Source organism: Netta rufina (assembly GCF_964035555.1).
Source record: "Netta rufina genome assembly, chromosome: 7".
NCBI lineage: Eukaryota > Metazoa > Chordata > Aves > Anseriformes > Anatidae > Netta > Netta rufina.
The window spans coordinates 8417838-8436207 of NC_140130.1; the positions used below are offsets into that span (position 1 = coordinate 8417838).

General features: G+C 38.4%; 1 protein-coding gene across 1 annotated transcript in view; it reads left to right on the forward strand.

Annotated features, from left to right (window-relative positions):
- PTEN (phosphatase and tensin homolog) overlaps positions 1-18370 on the forward strand; it is a 48303-nt gene that overhangs the window by 14543 nt on the left and 15390 nt on the right. Inside the window, exons 2-6 of the mRNA XM_084290649.1 lie at positions 1067-1151; positions 4509-4553; positions 8356-8399; positions 11305-11543; positions 16729-16870. Coding sequence (XP_084146775.1) covers positions 1067-1151; positions 4509-4553; positions 8356-8399; positions 11305-11543; positions 16729-16870 — 555 coding nt within the window. The remainder of the gene's footprint in view (positions 1-1066; positions 1152-4508; positions 4554-8355; positions 8400-11304; positions 11544-16728; positions 16871-18370) is intronic.

Sequence of the window (18370 nt, forward strand, 5' to 3'; positions counted from 1 at the left end):
GAGTTGTGTTTAAAAAAAGAACACACAACAATTCATATATCATTACATCACCAGTAGAATAAATACAAATTGTTTTCTGGAAAATTATATAGGTTTTTTTTTTTTTTTTTACCATGTTTGCTATGGATGTAAACTTTTTTTTAATTTGGCCTTATTTAATAGCGTTTTTTTTTTCCTTGCCAAAAGGTACTTTTCCTGAGCTCTTTATCTCGGGTTGTATTGCTTTTGGAATGTGGGTTACAGGTAGTTCAGCATAAGAAACTACATTTTTTTGCCAGAAGTGTATTTTTAAAAAATTATTATTATTATTTAATAAACAATATCTGTAATCCTTCTGGGATTTGGTACATTCCCATCTCTTGCAGTATCTCACATTAAGGCATTCAGAGCCACCTTAGCAGCTGCTGCAAGTGGCCTATTATGTAGAAATCATGGAAAGTGACAAAATGTACTGTTGCCAGGGTTTACATGTATGTGTATGAGATGCAATTTTTTGTTTGTTTTGAATGGTATACCTATTGAGATCACTAGGGACTTTAACATAGTATTTAATTTGGAACTTCTTGCAATTTAGTCACACGACTATTCAAATAGTTTCCCACTGGATTAAATATGCCACTCAAACTGTAGAGAGTGGTACGTAGCATGTATACAATTTTAGTGAGATGATGTATGACAGAGGACGATTACTTGATTCTGCTTTTCTAATGGATTACTTTTCTATTCAGTGTTAACAGCAGCTATCCAATGGTAAAGACTTATAATCAGTTATGTATGTGAATTGTAAGGAGACTTATATTGGATGTGGACAAAATAGGAAACTTCCTATACTGTTTGTTTTTTTTTTCTGGCCATTTTTCAATTTTGTTTTTTGAAAGAGACCCATTATTGCTGTCTATATAATGTTGAATTATTCACATATAGAAGTTGGTCTAAGCTATTGCTCTGATTTTGTTACAGGAGCATATATTATTTAGTGATGTTCAACATATTTAGTGATGTTCATTTAATATTATTGCAGAAATTGTACATATTTTATAAATGTTTCCCTAACTCACATATTCAGATATTTATCCAAACATAATTGCTATGGGTTTTCCTGCAGAGAGGCTTGAAGGAGTGTACCGGAACAATATTGATGATGTAGTAAGGTAAGGTTCTATTTTTCTTCTTTTTAAGTTACTCTTGTAAATCTTAAGTATCCTTTTCTGCACTCATATATGTTCTGCTCAGGAAAAGATGTGTGAACTGACTCATATAAATGTTATAAATGCTGAGAATAGCTTTTTCAATAATGTTAGTCCAGGCTGCTGTTCTGGGTTGATCTCAAATCTGCTTTTTCATGTGAAAAGCTGAACGCAGCAAATTGTGTTGATGTAAAAGGAGGTTATTTTATTTTAGAAAGATGTGAATCCATGCCTCTGTTTGCAGTACTGAGAGTTTGCTCAAATAACTGATGTCAATTCAGGGTGTGTTTGCCCATAGCCTTTCTCCAAGTGATAAATGAGGTGATTGATAAGTAAATTTTGATTTACAGCAGTAAATTATAGGTGGCTCTGGATAAAGGCTTTTTAAATGTGGCTGCGTAGAAGAGGAGACAAACTAGCTAAAATTCACGATTGCTGGTGATGCTTATAGTGCATTTTGTAAATAGGTTTTTATTTTTAACATATTACCTGTTCTTAGCTGCTGGATACATCTGTGGGGGATCACAGAAGCACAGAACAGTTTGGGTTGAAAGGGACCTTCAAGCCCATCTAGTTCCAGCCCCCTGCCATGGGTAGAGAAACCTTGCTCTAGACCAGGTTGCCTAAAGCCCCAGGATGTGCTTAGTGATTTAGAAGCATCATAGTAATGTGCTTGCTTAACATCCCACCTGGAGAATGCAGCATTAGAAATGCCTTTAAAAGCTAAATACCTGTGCAAAAGAGCCAGATATTAGTCTGCTCAGCATCCTGAATTCTGATTATTTTTTTTTTAAGCCACTCTTGCTGCTTTTGAGAACATTGGCATTTGAGCCAGTAACTTAAGTAGCTTTCCAAGAGGCTTGAATTTTGGGAACAAGGGATGATGCAAGGAATATGGTTGGGCAGTGGAGTTGGAAGTAGCCAAACCTGGGGAAGAAGGTGCTGCGTCCAGGTTTGAGGTGCCACAAAGTTTCTCAGGATAGTTGCCAGGCAGAATTAGTGACGCTTGAATTTCACTGCTGGTTGTTTGCATCCAGCTTTGTGCTGAAATAAGTGCCTTGGTTCTCACACTTGGAGGAACTGTGGCCCTCAGCTGAGAATAAGTTATCTGGAGACAGCAGCTTTGTTGAGCAGCTGCAGTTAGATGCAGACGAGTTTGGGAGGGTTTCATTTTTGTATATTTAACTGTTATGGAAAAGCTCACCATCCATGAGTAGCACTGAAAATGTCAGTCTGGCTTTGACCATGCTTGCAGCAGTGACCTTATTCTGTCAGGCAGTAGTAAAGAGTGGGTCATGTTGGTGAGGTTCCAGTTTGTAAATACTCCTGAAGAGCCTACGTCTCCACTAGAATTGTCGAGATGCGTGAAGCCATGGTGTCTAATACAAGGTACAAGTTAGTGCAGATGCATTACATGCAAACCGAGTTTTCTCTGTCCTTTGGGATGGTTGAGGGCAGTCCCACAAACTCACATTGTCTACCCAACTTCTTTCACTAGCCGTCAGAGCCACCTTTTTGTTAAGCTGATCTGGGTACTGCACCTGCTGTGTGACACAAGGGGTCCCCTGTGGGCTCCACCTTTGGAAGGTTTCGGATAGAGCCGAAAGGTGGGTTAGGAACAAATGGCATAGGCATTAACCCAAATTAATAACAATAGGTAGTAGTCTTTGAAGGTCCTCTTGTGTTCACAGCATTGATTTCAGTGGTTCCTACATAAAGGAAAATTTTATTGGTTGAGTGTATAAATAAAACGTGTAAGTCAGACTTTTGAAAGGAAGTTACTATCAACTATTAATCCATAAACACTCTGATGAAAGGGACTGGACTAGTGACAGCCTAAAAGTGTGATGGAACATATTAAGATGTGGAGAGATACATGTAAATTAAGTAGCTGTAGGGAGTTGGATGCTAAAGTAGTGTTATGCTTGGAGTATTATTTTTTTTCAAGAAGTTTTTATGTCGAAATTCAGTGTGTTTGAGCTCCAGAGCAATTGGTATTGAGCCACGAGGGATATGCCAGTGGGCTTTTTCTAGACAGCTGGTGTCCTGACAAATTTAATGATAATGCTGTATGAGAAGTCGGGCTTTGAGGTACACTTTGAGGTATTGTGGCTGGAATTTAATAGTTAGACACTTGCATGGAAGCTTACGCTTAGTCCTGTGGATGTAACTGGAGGAAGCAGAGTCCGCTCTTGTCATTGTCCAGCATGTTTCAAACCGGTGGGGCCCTCTGGAATGAGCTGTTCGGTCCAGGTCTTCCTGAATCTCCCCGCGTCTGCCAACAGGGGCACCAGCAGTAGTTACTGAATACTTGTGCTGATGAAATTGGAGTCCCACACTCAGTGCTGCCCAAAGAGCATACACATCTGTTCTCATTTTAACGCATCAGTTTAACCACAAAGTTCTTCTAGGTTCTTCTGGAATATTATGATTGATAACCAGAGCTTGTTTTTGCTTGAGCTTTCCAGGATTTTAGCAGCAAGTGTTTCTTTCAATTTGAACAGCATGTTCTGTCATGGCTAATTAAATTCGTTCTGGCTGATGTGCAGATACACACTGTTGATGATGTTAAGTGTAAACATTTGTATGTTATTTCTTCTTGAACATTGCCAGGTGACACATCATATATAATTATGGCAATTTTGATGAATCACGTTTGCAGTTTAGCTCTCTAAGGCTTGTAGGGAAAGTTTTCATTACAAAGTTAGCGTGAAAATGAAGTGAGCGCAAGTGTGAAAAAAAAAACTAGAATGGGCTTTCTCCTTTCTGAACCCAGACTGTCACTGGGCACGGTCTGCAGATTTCAGTGGCAAATGATGGCCATCTTAAAAAAACAGGTTTTAAAGATAAATGATTCTGGCTGTTTGAACGGGATTACAGAAGTTACTTTGACTGCTTTTTTTCATTGGAAACACCATTGTAGCAAAATATTTTGCATAGATGATCATATTGGAAGTAACTGTGTACAGATCCTTCACGTCGTTGGTACTTTGTTTTAAATGAACAACACTTCCCCAGTTTAATCTATTGATGTGTGAGTATCTTCTAAGTCAGTGCAAATTGGTGCATACAGTAAATGTTTCAGTTGCATGTCAGCTCTTGGTCCCTCAGTTGCACAAGTAGCCTCACTCCTACTGATGGCTTGTTTGTACAAGGGAGGTTTGCAACATGCTGCCTGCCCTGCTTGGAGATACCACAGGGCCAGCTGGAATGTGGAAAGCAGAGCTGCATGTGATGGATGTTGTTTTAATGATGCTGTAAATTAAGACCATAATTATTGAAATGTATATTAATACATGCCTTTTTCTCCCCCCATTTAAGGTTTTTGGATTCAAAGCATAAAAACCATTACAAGATATACAATCTGTAAGTATGCTCATATAGATACATTTTCTGAAATAATGGGTTCTAAAAATAGCTTCTGAGTGAAAGTGGCTTGCTGCTGTACTGAAGCAGAATTAGAGATGTTTTGCACATTTCTTAAAACAATTAAGCTTGATTGAGAGCACTGTTACTTCATTTAGTGAAGCTGAGTGAGGTTAAATGAAATGCTGGTGTGTATTCATATTACTCGAATGCTTTTAAATGACTTGGCATCCAGCCCATCTAGAGCTTGTACCCTGTGATTAAAAAGTGAAAAGTAATTCACAGCAGGCTTTCTGTTAATATATTAATGTCTGCAGTGAAGAAGTTGCCAAATGAATACTCTTCCTGTATAGTTTGTATTTTTTGGAGGTATCTTAACTGTATTGGTACCCAGGTTCTGGATGTATTGTTCAATGTCCCTGTTCATCATATTGACTAAACTACCACAGCAATCAGTAGCCTGATGGTTTCTCAGCTTTAGAAGTGTAACGTTTTCATCAGAACAGTCAGTCATGCTAAAAGCTGTTCTTGTTACAAAACAGAAATGCTTTCTCTTTTGTCTATTGATAATCTTTATATGCTAATTTAGCCTAATTTCATTTGTATGATTGATTTTGTCTTGTCAACAGATGTTGACAAGGTCCTAGTTTTCCTACTTCCCCATTTTTTTTTTCCAAAAATCTGAGTTGAGAAATTATTAGTGGAAAACTTGCAGATACTTAGAAGCATATTGATTTAAAATAAAATAATAAAACACAAAGTCTTACTGGCTTAGAATAGCAGTATCCGGGCAATGCATTACACTTTAAAAGGATGTTTTCTTTATCCTGAAAAAAATGGATCATCTGGAAGTGGAGACTCAAGTTCCTGCTACATAGCTTTTAAACTTTGTTTCTGGCTAGAAAGGCCAGGTTATCTATGTCTTTGAGTGCAAAATTTGTACACATATTAACTAAATAAATGCCATTGGGTGAATTGCTGGAGTGCTTGGTTGTGCAATAGGAAGAAATTACAGCCTTCAGATATTTCAGAGAACAGCATCTCCTTGGATTAATCTGATCCTTCGTAAATAATTGGCCTGTTGTATCTCTTCATAAGACGGAAGTAGGAGTTCAGGGGAGCTATATGGCTATAACCAGAAGGATTGCAAGTACTGGCACAGGATTTGAGTTCCCTTAAGGTAGCAGTTATGTGAAAATGATAGTGATGTGTATATTGAGCAGTTTCCTTTAACAGGATTTAGAAGGATTTTTCTGAACTGATCTTTAAATGATGTGAGTTTTGCCTTATGCTCACATCGTGGCTTTCAGCTTCCCAATGAATGTTTGAGCATTAGATTTAATTTTGTTTCTTTTTTTTTTTCCTTGATTGTGCCTTTAACCCTTTGCTATTTATTCTTTGTTCTTCCTTGTTTTAACATGTTTGTTCACTTTCACCTTCAATATTCACATGCCACCAAATTATTCTTGCGCCTATTGTCATCTCCACTTCTCCACCTTATTAAGTATCTTCAATAAAGGTAGATACTTGAAAGCACTGTAATGAGCAACATGGATTTTCTTTGCTTATTTTGTATGTCTCTGTGCATGTGGAGTTGGCCATTGACATGTCTTTTCTGTTGCCTGTGGTCCTGTCAGCAACAGGGTCGTGGCTGTGACCAGGAAGGTGCCCATCTTGGCAGCACTTTGCATTGGAGTTGTTTTAAATGTGCTGTCAGAGTTCTGCTCATAGGATTACAAAACCCTGATGATTGACTTTCTTCCAAAATTCCCCCAGAATCTTCAGGTTTCATCAGGAGATTTGACTGCATTACAGGTGTAACTGTGTCTAAAAACCAAATGCTCTTAAAATGCTAAGCAATGGAAACATCCCCAAAGTGTATGCCAGTGGGATCTCTAATGTTGATACGCATGTGTTCCGTGCAAGGGAGTGGGAGGATGTCTTGTACAGCTGTGTCTGGAGTTCAGCATCTGCCCTGTGTTGTGTACAGCTCCCGTATGAGGGTATAGAGAGTGACATGGCTATGTTCTGTGCTCAGTTTCTATCCTTGGTATCAACAAGACTATTTTCTATCCCTTATAGTATTCTACTTGTTACTATCTCAAACTTAACAATTTGAAAGCTTTTTTTTTTGCCCATGTGTGGATTTTTTTTTGTTTGTTTGTTTTGAAGAGTTTTGTCCCGTAGTACCACTTTGAACTGGGTGTTTCTTTAGAAGGAAGAAGGAAACTTTCTTGAAGAGTGCAGTTGGATAAGATGCTTTGTATTAACTACTTTGCTTCCTAACAGGCTCAACTTCCAAAGTTCAGATGCTGACTAACTTGTAACAGTCCTTTGCCCAGCATGGCTGTTGGCTGCTCTAGGTGTGGTGACTATATCTTGGGCATACTTCCAGCGTCTAACCTTCTTGAAGGCTCAAGTGCAGATAATGTTCTTTTGAGACTCACCTACTCCATGACACTTGGCCCAGAGGTGTCAGCAATGTGAAATATGAATATGTGAACATGAAAACTGCCAGACTTTTCCCTAGCAAAGAGTAGAGCCAGGAAAGCTCTAGAATTCAGAAAAAAATGAAAACATTGAGTGCACCAGCAACCCCAGCAGATTTACTTCTGTCCCTGGTGTATGAGTCTCATGGACAAAGTTCAATGCGGGGTCTGCAAGGCTTTGGTTAGGTGGAACAGTCATAAAGGTCAGAGCCTAAAAGTCTGTGTGTCTGAAGGTGTCAAAAGCCGTATACAGCTCCAAAGGTGGCAGTCATAGCATACCTGTGAAAGAAAGATAAGTTCATACCCATCCTGAAACTGGCAGGGTTATTTGAACACTCTGAGGAGTCCAGGTTTTAACCAAAACAGAAGACCTAGATGTGTATTGTCTACTGAAATGATCCCCAGCATCATGTTTAACCTAGAGTCCTGTTGTTTTGAGGAAGAGTTGTTCTCATTTTCCTTTCTGAACTATATTTTTCTTGTGTGACATAGGAGCACAGCACTTTTCCTACAACGAGTAACTCTAAGGAAGATTACAGAAGGGCATCCTATTCTTATCTTCTTTCCTCTTAGCCCCAACGCCTGATATAGCTTGTTTCCTTATGACATGCCATCCATTTTGGCTGGATTCTGTATATCTGATCAGTTCTGCTTATCCCTAGGCAAGTCATTCTGCGTGACTAACATCGTGTGGTTTGCTTTGCTGATTGATAGCTAGCTAGAGTGGATCTTCTGTGGAGAGTAGTAAAATAGACTTTGGTGCAACTCCAGAGTCTTCAGAAATGTGCTTGTTTCCAGGGTCTGTGGGGAGGGAAACTGGCTTACTGGCCTTTTTTTTTTTTTCAGTTGACCTAATTTCAAGAACAAATGCCAAGTTGGAGAGCAGTGTTGCCATCTGTTTGATAAAAGTGATCTGTATTGTAATGTTCAGTGGTGCTTTCTGTTACCTGTGATGCTTGTGTCACAGTTCTGTAACTGAAAGAAGAATGCTTTGCTTGGGTTGCACTAGCTAAGGGTCTTAAAAATGTCCTTGTGAGTCCCATGACCCTTGGCATCTATGTTGTTGCAGATGTATCTTGACACATAGTTTGAGAGCAGTCAATTGGTTCATAAAGGTCACAGCCATCTTGTCCATATGTGCTTATGTGGGAGCAATAAAGCTGCTGGAGTGGCTGGAATAGTTAATGCTACAGTGTTAAAAACAATAGTGTATTGCATTACTTGGGTGAGTGTCTCCATTGAGAGTCACACTGACTAAAACACACAGTGCTTCAGAAGCTTGTCTTGAACTCCTGTCTTATTTTTCTTTTTAGGTGTGCTGAAAGACATTATGACACCGCCAAATTTAACTGCAGAGGTATGTTTTCACTGTCTCATACGTGTATTCTCTTTAAATTTCACAGTTCGTGGATGAAGATTGATGAATAATAATTTAGGAGAGTTGGGAGTGAGGAATGATGTCAAATAGCATTTGAATTATTGAAGAAACTTAAAAAAATAATAATAATAATTAAAAAAAAATCCCATTTGATGATTCTTTGAGATGATTTGGTTCTTAGATACTTTGCAGAACTGCCAGAACCTGTGGGGAAACTTCTAGGGGCTCCTTTTGATGAGGCTCTTGGAGACTGGAAACTGATGTTCCTGTTTTGTCAGTATGAATGCCCCAGGTAATAAATACTAGGTCCTTAGCAAGGACTTGACTTTCTTATTATTTATTTTATAACATCCTTCTAGTTTTAAAGAGGGTGTTTAGAACATGACCAAAATGCAATTGGCTGCTTTAATGCCTGAATATAGAGGAACTGAGGTTTTCATTTGTAAGTCATCTTTTCTCCTCATTTGTACTAATTATGTTGAACAGCAGTGTTCTGAAACCTTACTAAGCATGTACAAGCCAGAAAAAAAAGTATCTTAAGATCTGCTTGGGCAATTTTTTGGGTAAGAGAAAAGGCATAACTGAAAAGGATGTGCTTCTAATATAATGTCCAGAACATGTGCTTGCATTAGTTTATGCTTTCTGTTATGGAGGTACTTGGATCCCTTCACTGTAAATCCCATCCAAAAATGTTGTTTGTGACGGCACCATTTACAGCTCCTCTGCATAAGCTGTTCTAGGGAGATACATATTTTATTTTTTTGTTATTGCCAAATTAGTTACCTTAGATGACCACATTGGTGACTCGGGACTAACTTTTATTAGTAGCAGCAGAAAAAACCTTTAAAATTTTTGTAAGTGAATTAATTTCAAAGGGAAGTTCTCCTTTCTATGCTGAAAATGTGAAAAACAATAGTAATTCAGTTTTCAGCTTGAATGTTCTAGCATCAAATGCAAAACCAAACATTGAAAGCTCTTCAATGCCAGATGCTGGCTTTCTGTCCAGGGCTTGTGTAGTTTCTGAAGTACTTCCATGCTGGAAATTGTCTTCTACTTTGCCATGTTGATTTTGTTTTTCCCCTTATGTGCTGTGGAGTTTTTCTTGAAATGTCTGGGAGCTTGGAGAAAGGAGTCAGAGCTGTTCTCCATGCGGTGCTTTCCAGAGTTAGTAACCTTATCCATGGAGTACCTGCCCTTTCCTCAAAGTTTGAGACTCTACAGCTTAATATTTCCTAAGGTTGCTTTCTGACTTCTTGTCTGAACCATTGCAGTGCACCCATTTCACCAGTTCCTCATTCAGTCTTTGCAGAAAATCCTGCAGGGTTTGCCTGTGATCCCAAATCTTGGAGAGCATCTTCAATGATCTGTTACTACTTGGGATTTTTCAGGCAGTTATTTTGGGACTTCTTTGTCTCTCCCCTTCACAGGAGCCTTACTGGATGTGGTTAACATAGGAGATGCTGCAAGTCTTTGCTTCTGAGTACTTTCCTATTTTAGGGGCTTCTAAATAAATTCCTTTCGCTTATATCTGCTGCAAAAAGTAACATCTGTGTAACTTTGCATGCAATGGTCACTTTGGGTGTCTTTGCATCTTCAAAGTGCAAGAATTTATTTATTGTACATTCATGTTCATTAAGCTTTGCTGCTTCTTTAAGAGAGATTATTCACTTTATCAGGCTTCCATTTTTGGTCTCCTGGGAGATTAAGTGGACAATTTGTACTGCAAGAGAATAAACTGTCCTTGCAGATCCATCCAAAAGGCTTCAGACTTGTGCTACAGTGATTTAGCAGTTCCATAACTTCATACCTCACTTCTGCTCTTTAAGTCCTTGGGGATTCATCAAAAGGAGCCTTGTGTGTATGACAAGAGAGTGGTACTTCTGAAGCAAATACAAACATATGCCAGAAATGAAATGTGTTCATTTTTAGACCAGAAAAGGAAATGGTGTTTCTAGCTGAGAAATTTTATAAATGAACCAGACTTGTAAGGTCCCAAGTCTGTCGCTCAAGAAATGGGTGTGCTTTGAGAAGTGCTGTTCTGACCAAACTAGTACATCTCAATGTAATGCCAACCAGTGTGGCATTATCTGTTGTCTGATTTGATGAGTCAGGAATAGGTTTGTTTTGGGTGCTACTATCTGCCTGTTGCTTATTTTTTGCTCAGAATGTTTTTTTATTTCCTACATGCTTGCTTGAAATACATACGTATGCACACACATCCACATAAAAAAAAAAAAAAGACAACTGCGTTTGATGGTTTCCATCTTAAAACCCATAGGTATTGCAGATGCCTTGCATGAGATTTCTTTTTTGATTACAATTATTTAATATAGAAATTAGTTTTGTTTCTAAACTGCTTGGAGCAAATTCTGAGTGTTTGTTCATGATGTAGAACCAGCCACTCAGAATTCTTGCTGCAAAATTCCTGTCTCTGATCAGTGAGTGAGGTTTGGCCCTGCTTTTTCTCAGCAGGTAGTCTAATTGTTGACCAATGGATTTTCACAAGGTTATTCTTTGTGCCAGTGCACTCTTAAATTCCAGAAAAATAGTGTAAAATAGAGTCTGTGCCACTTGTTTCAGAAGCACTGTGAAATAGTCTAAGATATGTGCTTATGTATTAATAGAGAAATGTCTGTGATGTGTTTAGTGTATAATATGTTTGCACAACAGTGAAAACAAAGCTATATGCTTTATATATATACATGTAAGAGTCTTATATATACATGTAAGAGTCTTATATATACATGTAAGAGTCTTATATATACATATAAGAGTTTTTATTTAGAATGTTAATTTTTGTGTGCTTGTCCAAAGGTGACACGTCTAGTCGAGCTTGCTGTAGTTTCCTTTTGAGATTTTGGTAAGTTTTTCTTTCTTGTTACAGTTGCACAGTACCCTTTTGAAGACCATAACCCACCACAACTTGAGCTCATTAAACCTTTTTGTGAAGATCTTGACCAATGGCTAAGTGAAGATGACAATCATGTTGCAGCAATCCACTGTAAAGCTGGAAAGGGACGAACTGGTGTAATGATATGCGCATATTTGTTGCATCGAGGCAAGTTTTTAAAGGCTCAGGAAGCTCTAGATTTCTATGGGGAAGTAAGGACCAGAGATAAGAAGGTAAGTTACTTTATACTTTTCCTGGTTGAGGTCAATTTGAATAGTCAAACCCTTTAAGAAATGCCTTGTAATACCTGATTTCATGCTTAATGTTTAGAGTCTTTAACGTTATTGGATCGGTATAGTCCTTCTTAATACAAAAGCTTTCTTAAGCAGCATAAGAAATTAGCCACAACACTGAAAGTCTGTTTTTTCCATCTCCTGTTCATGATGATCTGGACAGTTTATTTTAAATAGCCTTTTAAATAGCGTTCTGCTGTGTGTAGCATCAAATAGGTGGTTGATGAGTGAACCTTTTTGTTTAGCATTTTCAGCTGAAATGAGAGGATTATTCTAGGTTGTTTTGCCTGAATGGATGAGCCATTCAGTTCCTCAGGTTCTCCCAACTTCTGTGGTGGTGTTCTGAGATGCATAGACATTAAAGTGCTTTTTACAGATGAATATCCCTACTGGAAGAGTATATCCAGTCTGCTGATGGATGCTCCCTTTTCATTAAAAAGCATTGTTAAGGATAGATACTGTCTGCCTCAGAACCTGCTTTGTCAGGGGCGGCCATTTAATTTCTTCTACTTCTGAGGAGTGGGTGGTTGTCATTTCAGAGAAATGATTTTTGTGGCTACAAGAGCTTTCTGTTAAGACCTTGTCAGTGGTGCAGACTGACTTAGCAGTAACTGTTTGTTGGACCTTTTTGGCTTGGTTATGCCTCATTAATGTGAATTAAGTCTTTTTTTCTTCCTGAAACCTTCTCCAAATATAATAACGTGTATGATGCAAGGTCATTTCAACAAGCTTCCCTGCTTATCTTCCATCATTTCCTTGTACATCTCGGTAGAGTGGACCTGGAGAATCATCTCAGCAAGCCAATTTCAACCTATTGAAGTACCAAGCTCTCTGTGTTCCTGTAATATTTGCATAAAGTATTAATTTTGCAGCGTGTAGACCTTTAAGTGGAGTTTTGTGTTTGAAGGCTCTTGAGAGCTGAAGTATCACATAAGGAATTTTAGGATTTGGCTGTTGATTCATTAGAAGGAGCAAATGAACTCCTAGTTTGCTGTTCTTAGGAGATGGAGCTGCTATTCCATGTTCTGCTTTAGAAGATAATTGTGGTATGATACTAGAAAGAAGACAGCGTAAAGGTTTCCCATCACAGCTTCATGGGTGTTGGTAAGAAGGCATGATAGTGAATAGGAATAAGCTGTGTGATGAATAAACAATGTAGACTGCTCTTACTGATAAGAATTATCTAGAGCCAGCTAAAATGACATGAAAATCACAAACCTCAACAAATATATGGTGAAGTGTACTGTACCTCAGTTTCCTTTTTGTATGAAGAGGGTGGTATTTCTGTGTGTTACTGTTTGGAGGATAAGGTCAGTTAACTGTTCATTAGTACCTCAGCGGTCCCTCTGGCGTGTTTGAGGTAGCAGAGGGTTTAGTAAACAGGAATAGTGAGAGCCTTGTTTAGCTTCCCTGTAAATACTGTCTATAACCAGGAACTTTGTTTTGGTTTCAATGTCTCTTCTGGAAGAGTTGATTTTTCCCAGCTCCACTTGAGCCTGGTTATTTTTATTTGGATGGTGGGCAGTATGTGATTCCCATGATTGTAACAGTAGCGTGTGTAAGCAGGTATTCTAGGGTAGGTTCTGGGAGCTTTGTCTTCCCTTTCGGCCAGTGTTTCAGTATTGCATGCCAAATGCTGCTCTAGTACTTGACACTTCACCACACCTTTATATATTTGACTTCCTGAACTCAAAGTAATTGAGACATCAAAGGAGCTGCTTGCACCCAGGGACAAGAAACTTTTTGTTGTTGTTGCTGGGCCAAGACATGCATGATAAAGGAAAACTGGCTTTAATTAGGTACCATATTTTCTTTAAAGCAAGCACAAGGTATGCACCTTTTGTATAGCTACTCAGAATAGTACAACTAAAATCACTGTAGCCATTAATGTGCATGGCAAAGTGAGTCTCAAGAGGGTTTGGTCCATGCTGGCAGGAAGTGTGAGTCTAATTGCAAGAGGAAGTATGACTAATTGGTCAAGAGGACAACCCCCGAGTACTTTTGTAGCAAGCATTTCCCAAGTGCGTGATGGCACAAGCAGCTTCGCGGAAGCATTTGCAACATCCAGTGAGAGTTGTAGATTAAGCTGACAATTCCTAGAGAGTCTGCTGATGTACTGTTTGTCCTGGGAAAGGTAGTGGGGAATAAGACATGGCAGAGCTTGAGTATAAAAGGTTCTTTCTCACCTAAAAGTGATTTTTTTTCATATAAGCTGCCTCATTCAGCTTCTGTAACTCATCATGGGAGGGATCCTTTTTTAGAAGGAGAGAATGGGAAAGATTACAAGGCACTGGATAAAAAATAGTCTGGTCACCACCACTGTAGTAGAACAGCACTGTTTCCTTTCCCTTTAAACTAAGGGAGATACTGTTCTCTGGAATTTGATAAATAATTGTGGTTGTCCGGCCTGTTTTCAGAACTGAGGAAGAAGTCAGTCCCAAAATAAGTCTTCTAAAAAAATGCTGCTGCTTCCACAGTTTGAACTGGTTAGCTTATCACCTCTTTTTTCCTTAAGATGGATACTGAAATACTACTGTGATGATGAAGACTGACAACTGTAGGTTCCTACAGCTGGAACTTTCTATTTATTCCCACATCTTCTGTGAAGGGTTTTATGATGAGGATAGTCTCAGAAGGAAGCATGGTCTACTTAATGAATAGTTATCAGCTGGGAACAACTAATCAAATGCCTGGGCTGGAGATGATCCATTAAAGAGCATTCTTTGACCTTCATATTGTTGTATTTGAGGAAAAACTCCTAATAGTGGTGATAGCAGCAGTTAAATGTAACTGAACAGGAAATAAAAAACAATTACTTTCTGCGAGGAAGTCTCAGAATGATTTTTTCAGCAGGTAGGTATCCAACGTCTGATGTGTCATAGCTGATCAGTTATGAAGGCTCAGGTGACAAGCTCTACTAAACCCGATGCCATAAGCTTAGTCTGATGCTGCAGATTTAATATTGCTTTTGAAGTAGGACACGTTATTGAAGTGACCGTGGGAATATTATTTCCAAAACTGTTTCTTCTTCATAATGCTGCCCATGCTACAGTGAGAGGAAAACCACGAGGCAGCAGCTTATAATTCTGGTGACAACTACACAGCTCAGCACTATCTTTGAAGCTCTGTCTCAGGGACTAGGGGAGCTTATTGGATGCCCATGAGGAAAAAAAAAAAAAAAAAAGTTGATGGGGGTTGGTGTGAAATACAAGCAGCTCAAGGAGAAAGTGCTTAAACTGCTTCCCTGTTCTTTATTCTTCCTTGCATAAATGTAAGTGGGGATTGATCGTACCTCTCAGAATATTACCTTGTTATGAAAGAATTCTTTTTGAAAGCAAACCTTTGAAAAATGAGTAATTTTCTGTTCACTTTCACTGTGGCTGATTCTGAGGATCTCAGGGTAAAGGCTATGTCTCTGGGGAGCAGAGATCTCAGATTTGCCTTCTTGGCTGAGAACTGTTTTTGCTTTGAGATCACCTGTCACTTTAGCCATGTAAGTGGCTCTGTTCCCATCATTCTGGACCCATTCCTAGTTGCCTTGGTAAGGTGTGCTGGGCTTTCTTAGTACGGCTCATCCTTTATGGCATGGAGAAGCTATGAGCAGAGAAGGGAGGCATTTTTTTCAGCTGTAAGGCTTTCTTCTAGTTGGCAGTGTCAACAAATTACTAATGGTTTGCTCTGACACTGGGATTTTCTCAAGCGTGAAGCTCAGATTCCAATAAAGCAAACTTGAAAGCTCCCTTAAGGAGCAGGTCTGATAACTACCAAGGTGACATCTGAACCAGAAGTAGAAGGCTACTTAAGAAGGCAGTTGTACAAGTCCTATAGGGAAAAGCCTTTTGTGTGATTTTTAAGCAGCTGAAGTGGTGTAACTCTCAACATCTTAAAAATAAAGGCAGGAAGATAGCCAAGTATTCTGGCTATCCTTAGCCTTATGGTTGTTGTGAGGTGAAGGAGATGTTAGAACTAAGTGTTTATAGATGCACTGTGTTGTGGACTTCATGACTAAAATGCTCACAGATTCATATATGAAACCTTCTGTTATTTCCAGTTTATTGCAATTTCACATTGTTTTAATAAGAAAGTGTACTTAATGACGCAGTTGCAAGTATATGGTATGGCCTGTTATAAAACTTTATGCGTTTTCTAAATTCAATTTGTTTTCATCTTTATCATTTCCTCTTGAAAACAGTAGCTGTAAGAGCTTTGAAACTATTTATTGAAGTTTAAGATTTTAGAAATAGTAATAAAAGTTTATTTTAAAAAAAAATTTATTGGTTATATGGTCTCAAAGTAAGGGTTTGCTTCAGAGTTGTATAATTCATTTGAGAAGTTCTTCATTTAACAATTTGAACCATCAGGCCCATATTAATGAAACTTTCCACTTTTTGATTTTCAAAATGCATTTCCGAAATGTCTTTAATAGAAGGTAGTGTCAGTCATGAGTACAGTGATATTAGCAAACCAAAGAAGAGTCCTCTGAAACTGCTGTAGAAAAGTAATCCATGTACTGGTGCTTAAAAATTATAGGGGCCTCCTCACGGTGATGCTGGAAGTCTGTCACACACAGTCTTTGAGGGCTTTATGTTCAAGATTTGGAAAAGGTTGCATTCTTTACCTTGCTGCTTGAGATGGATGCTAGGAGATACCTACAAAAGTAGCTGGAGAACCAGTCAAAAGTAGCTGGAGAACCAGTCAAGTGAAAGAGATGTGGACAACTGACTGGGGAAAAATGGGATGTGCCCACGGGCTGTTACGTTTTTGCTGTTTTTTAAGCCAGTTAGTTGGACCAGGCTCCAACTAACTTTCTAGTCGCAAGAAAGAAATCCCTGTGGGTTGTTAGGAGCTACTAGAAAGCTGTAATGATGGGTTTCTGTGATGGAGCATTCCCCTGCTTTTGAGTTACTACCAGCAAGGGTATTTTGCTCTGTGCTAGTCTCCAGCCTAACTGCCAAAGGTTTGCTCAGCATAAAAAATGGTGGTTTATTCTGTGTACTTTTGCTTACCTTATCATTCGTGGTTTATTCATCTTTAGTTAAATCCCAAGATAGTACGCAGGAGCCTTGTTAGTCACTGCTAGCAAATGGTCTGGATGCTTTTTGACATTTATTTTTCCTTTGTTTAGGGAGTAACAATTCCCAGTCAGAGACGCTACGTGTACTATTATAGCTACCTGTTAAAGAATCACCTGGATTACAGACCAGTGGCACTGCTGTTTCACAAGATGATGTTTGAAACAATTCCCATGTTCAGCGGTGGAACTTGCAGTAAGTACCCAGTGCTACATTATTCTCCATTAGCTCATGTAAGAAAACAAGGCAGCATTTGAACTTGAGTTTAAGTCACTTGTGTGATGCCAAGCAGCTATGCTGTAAGTTACCATTCTGATATGTGATGTGAACGGCAGCACATCTTAAAGGATGACAAGACCATATTTAAATACCAAACTTTCCAAAATCTGCTGTTAGTGTGGTCTATTCATTTTTATCCTCCAAGGTGTAGTTAGTTGAGGTCTGTGACAGAGTTGTATGACCATTTTACTATAATTTTTAAATTGGGAAATACGTAACTGTTTAAAGCTAAATAGTGATACCATATATATAATATATATATATATATATATATATGTACACACACACACATACATACGTACATATACACATTTAGGTATTTGTTCCTTTTTTAAAAAAGCCATTTTTTAAAATATAGCAACTCTTGGGAAACATGAATTGCTGAAAAACATTGTTCAATGGCAAGTTGGCTTCAAGTGATGTTATTCTTCCCATGATGGTTTTCAAAAAAAAAAAAGTCAGCTCCACTGGGTACATATCTAATTAACTGTGAAATAAATTTTTCTTTATTTAAAGACTTACTAAATATTATATATACACCTGTAAATGAATAATGTGGGTTGCTGGTGTGCAGTATGTTAGCAAGGAACAGCAGATTCCTTGAAACTTTCTAGTGTAAGTACATATTTACTTCTGTCTTCCTGTGGGCTGTGTTTCAGAGCAGGAAGTACCTGACGTTGCGTGTTCATTTTTTGTTACAGCGGAAATGTTTTTTCTAATGGTTTTGCTATGGGGATTAATGTGTAATTAATTCCAGTGCCTCTTGCGGCTCTGATTTAAATTGCACTATTAATGTTGTTGTAAGACAGTACCTGAACACAATGCACATAAGAAACAATCTAGCAGCTTGTCAGGCTAGCTGTATTTACAGGAAGAGGAGGAGGAAAGGAAGAGCCAGTGCCAGAAAGCCTCTGTCTCTGCGATAGTGGTGTGGAGGTCACAGATTTCTGCATTTTCTCCTTATTCAGTGTTTTGGATAACTATTACTTGTAAAATCAAGTTACATGAAGTATGAATCGTTTACATGAGCATTAACTTGTTTGGCCGTATCAGGTTGTTAGCATGCTGTTTTCACTGTAGGATGCTGAGACGAATATTTGCTAAGCATATAAGTGGACAGTACTTACCAACTTGAACATCTTCGTGTATTGCAACAATTTGTTTCTGTGGAGATTTCAGTGATTTTTCAGAATGTGAAAGCAATGATGTTGTGCTCTTTAGTGGTGTATCTACTGTGATAGTACTAATTTTACCAATATATGGTATCTTTCAATCTTAATTCTGTCATCTTCCTTCTGTTTTGAAGTCTCAGACTGAGCAGAGCCATGTCTCTTGGGCAAAAAAAAAAAAAAAAAAAAGGGTTTCACAGTGCTGAGGATTTGAGAGAGATAAGTAAGTGTTATGGATAGGCTGTTC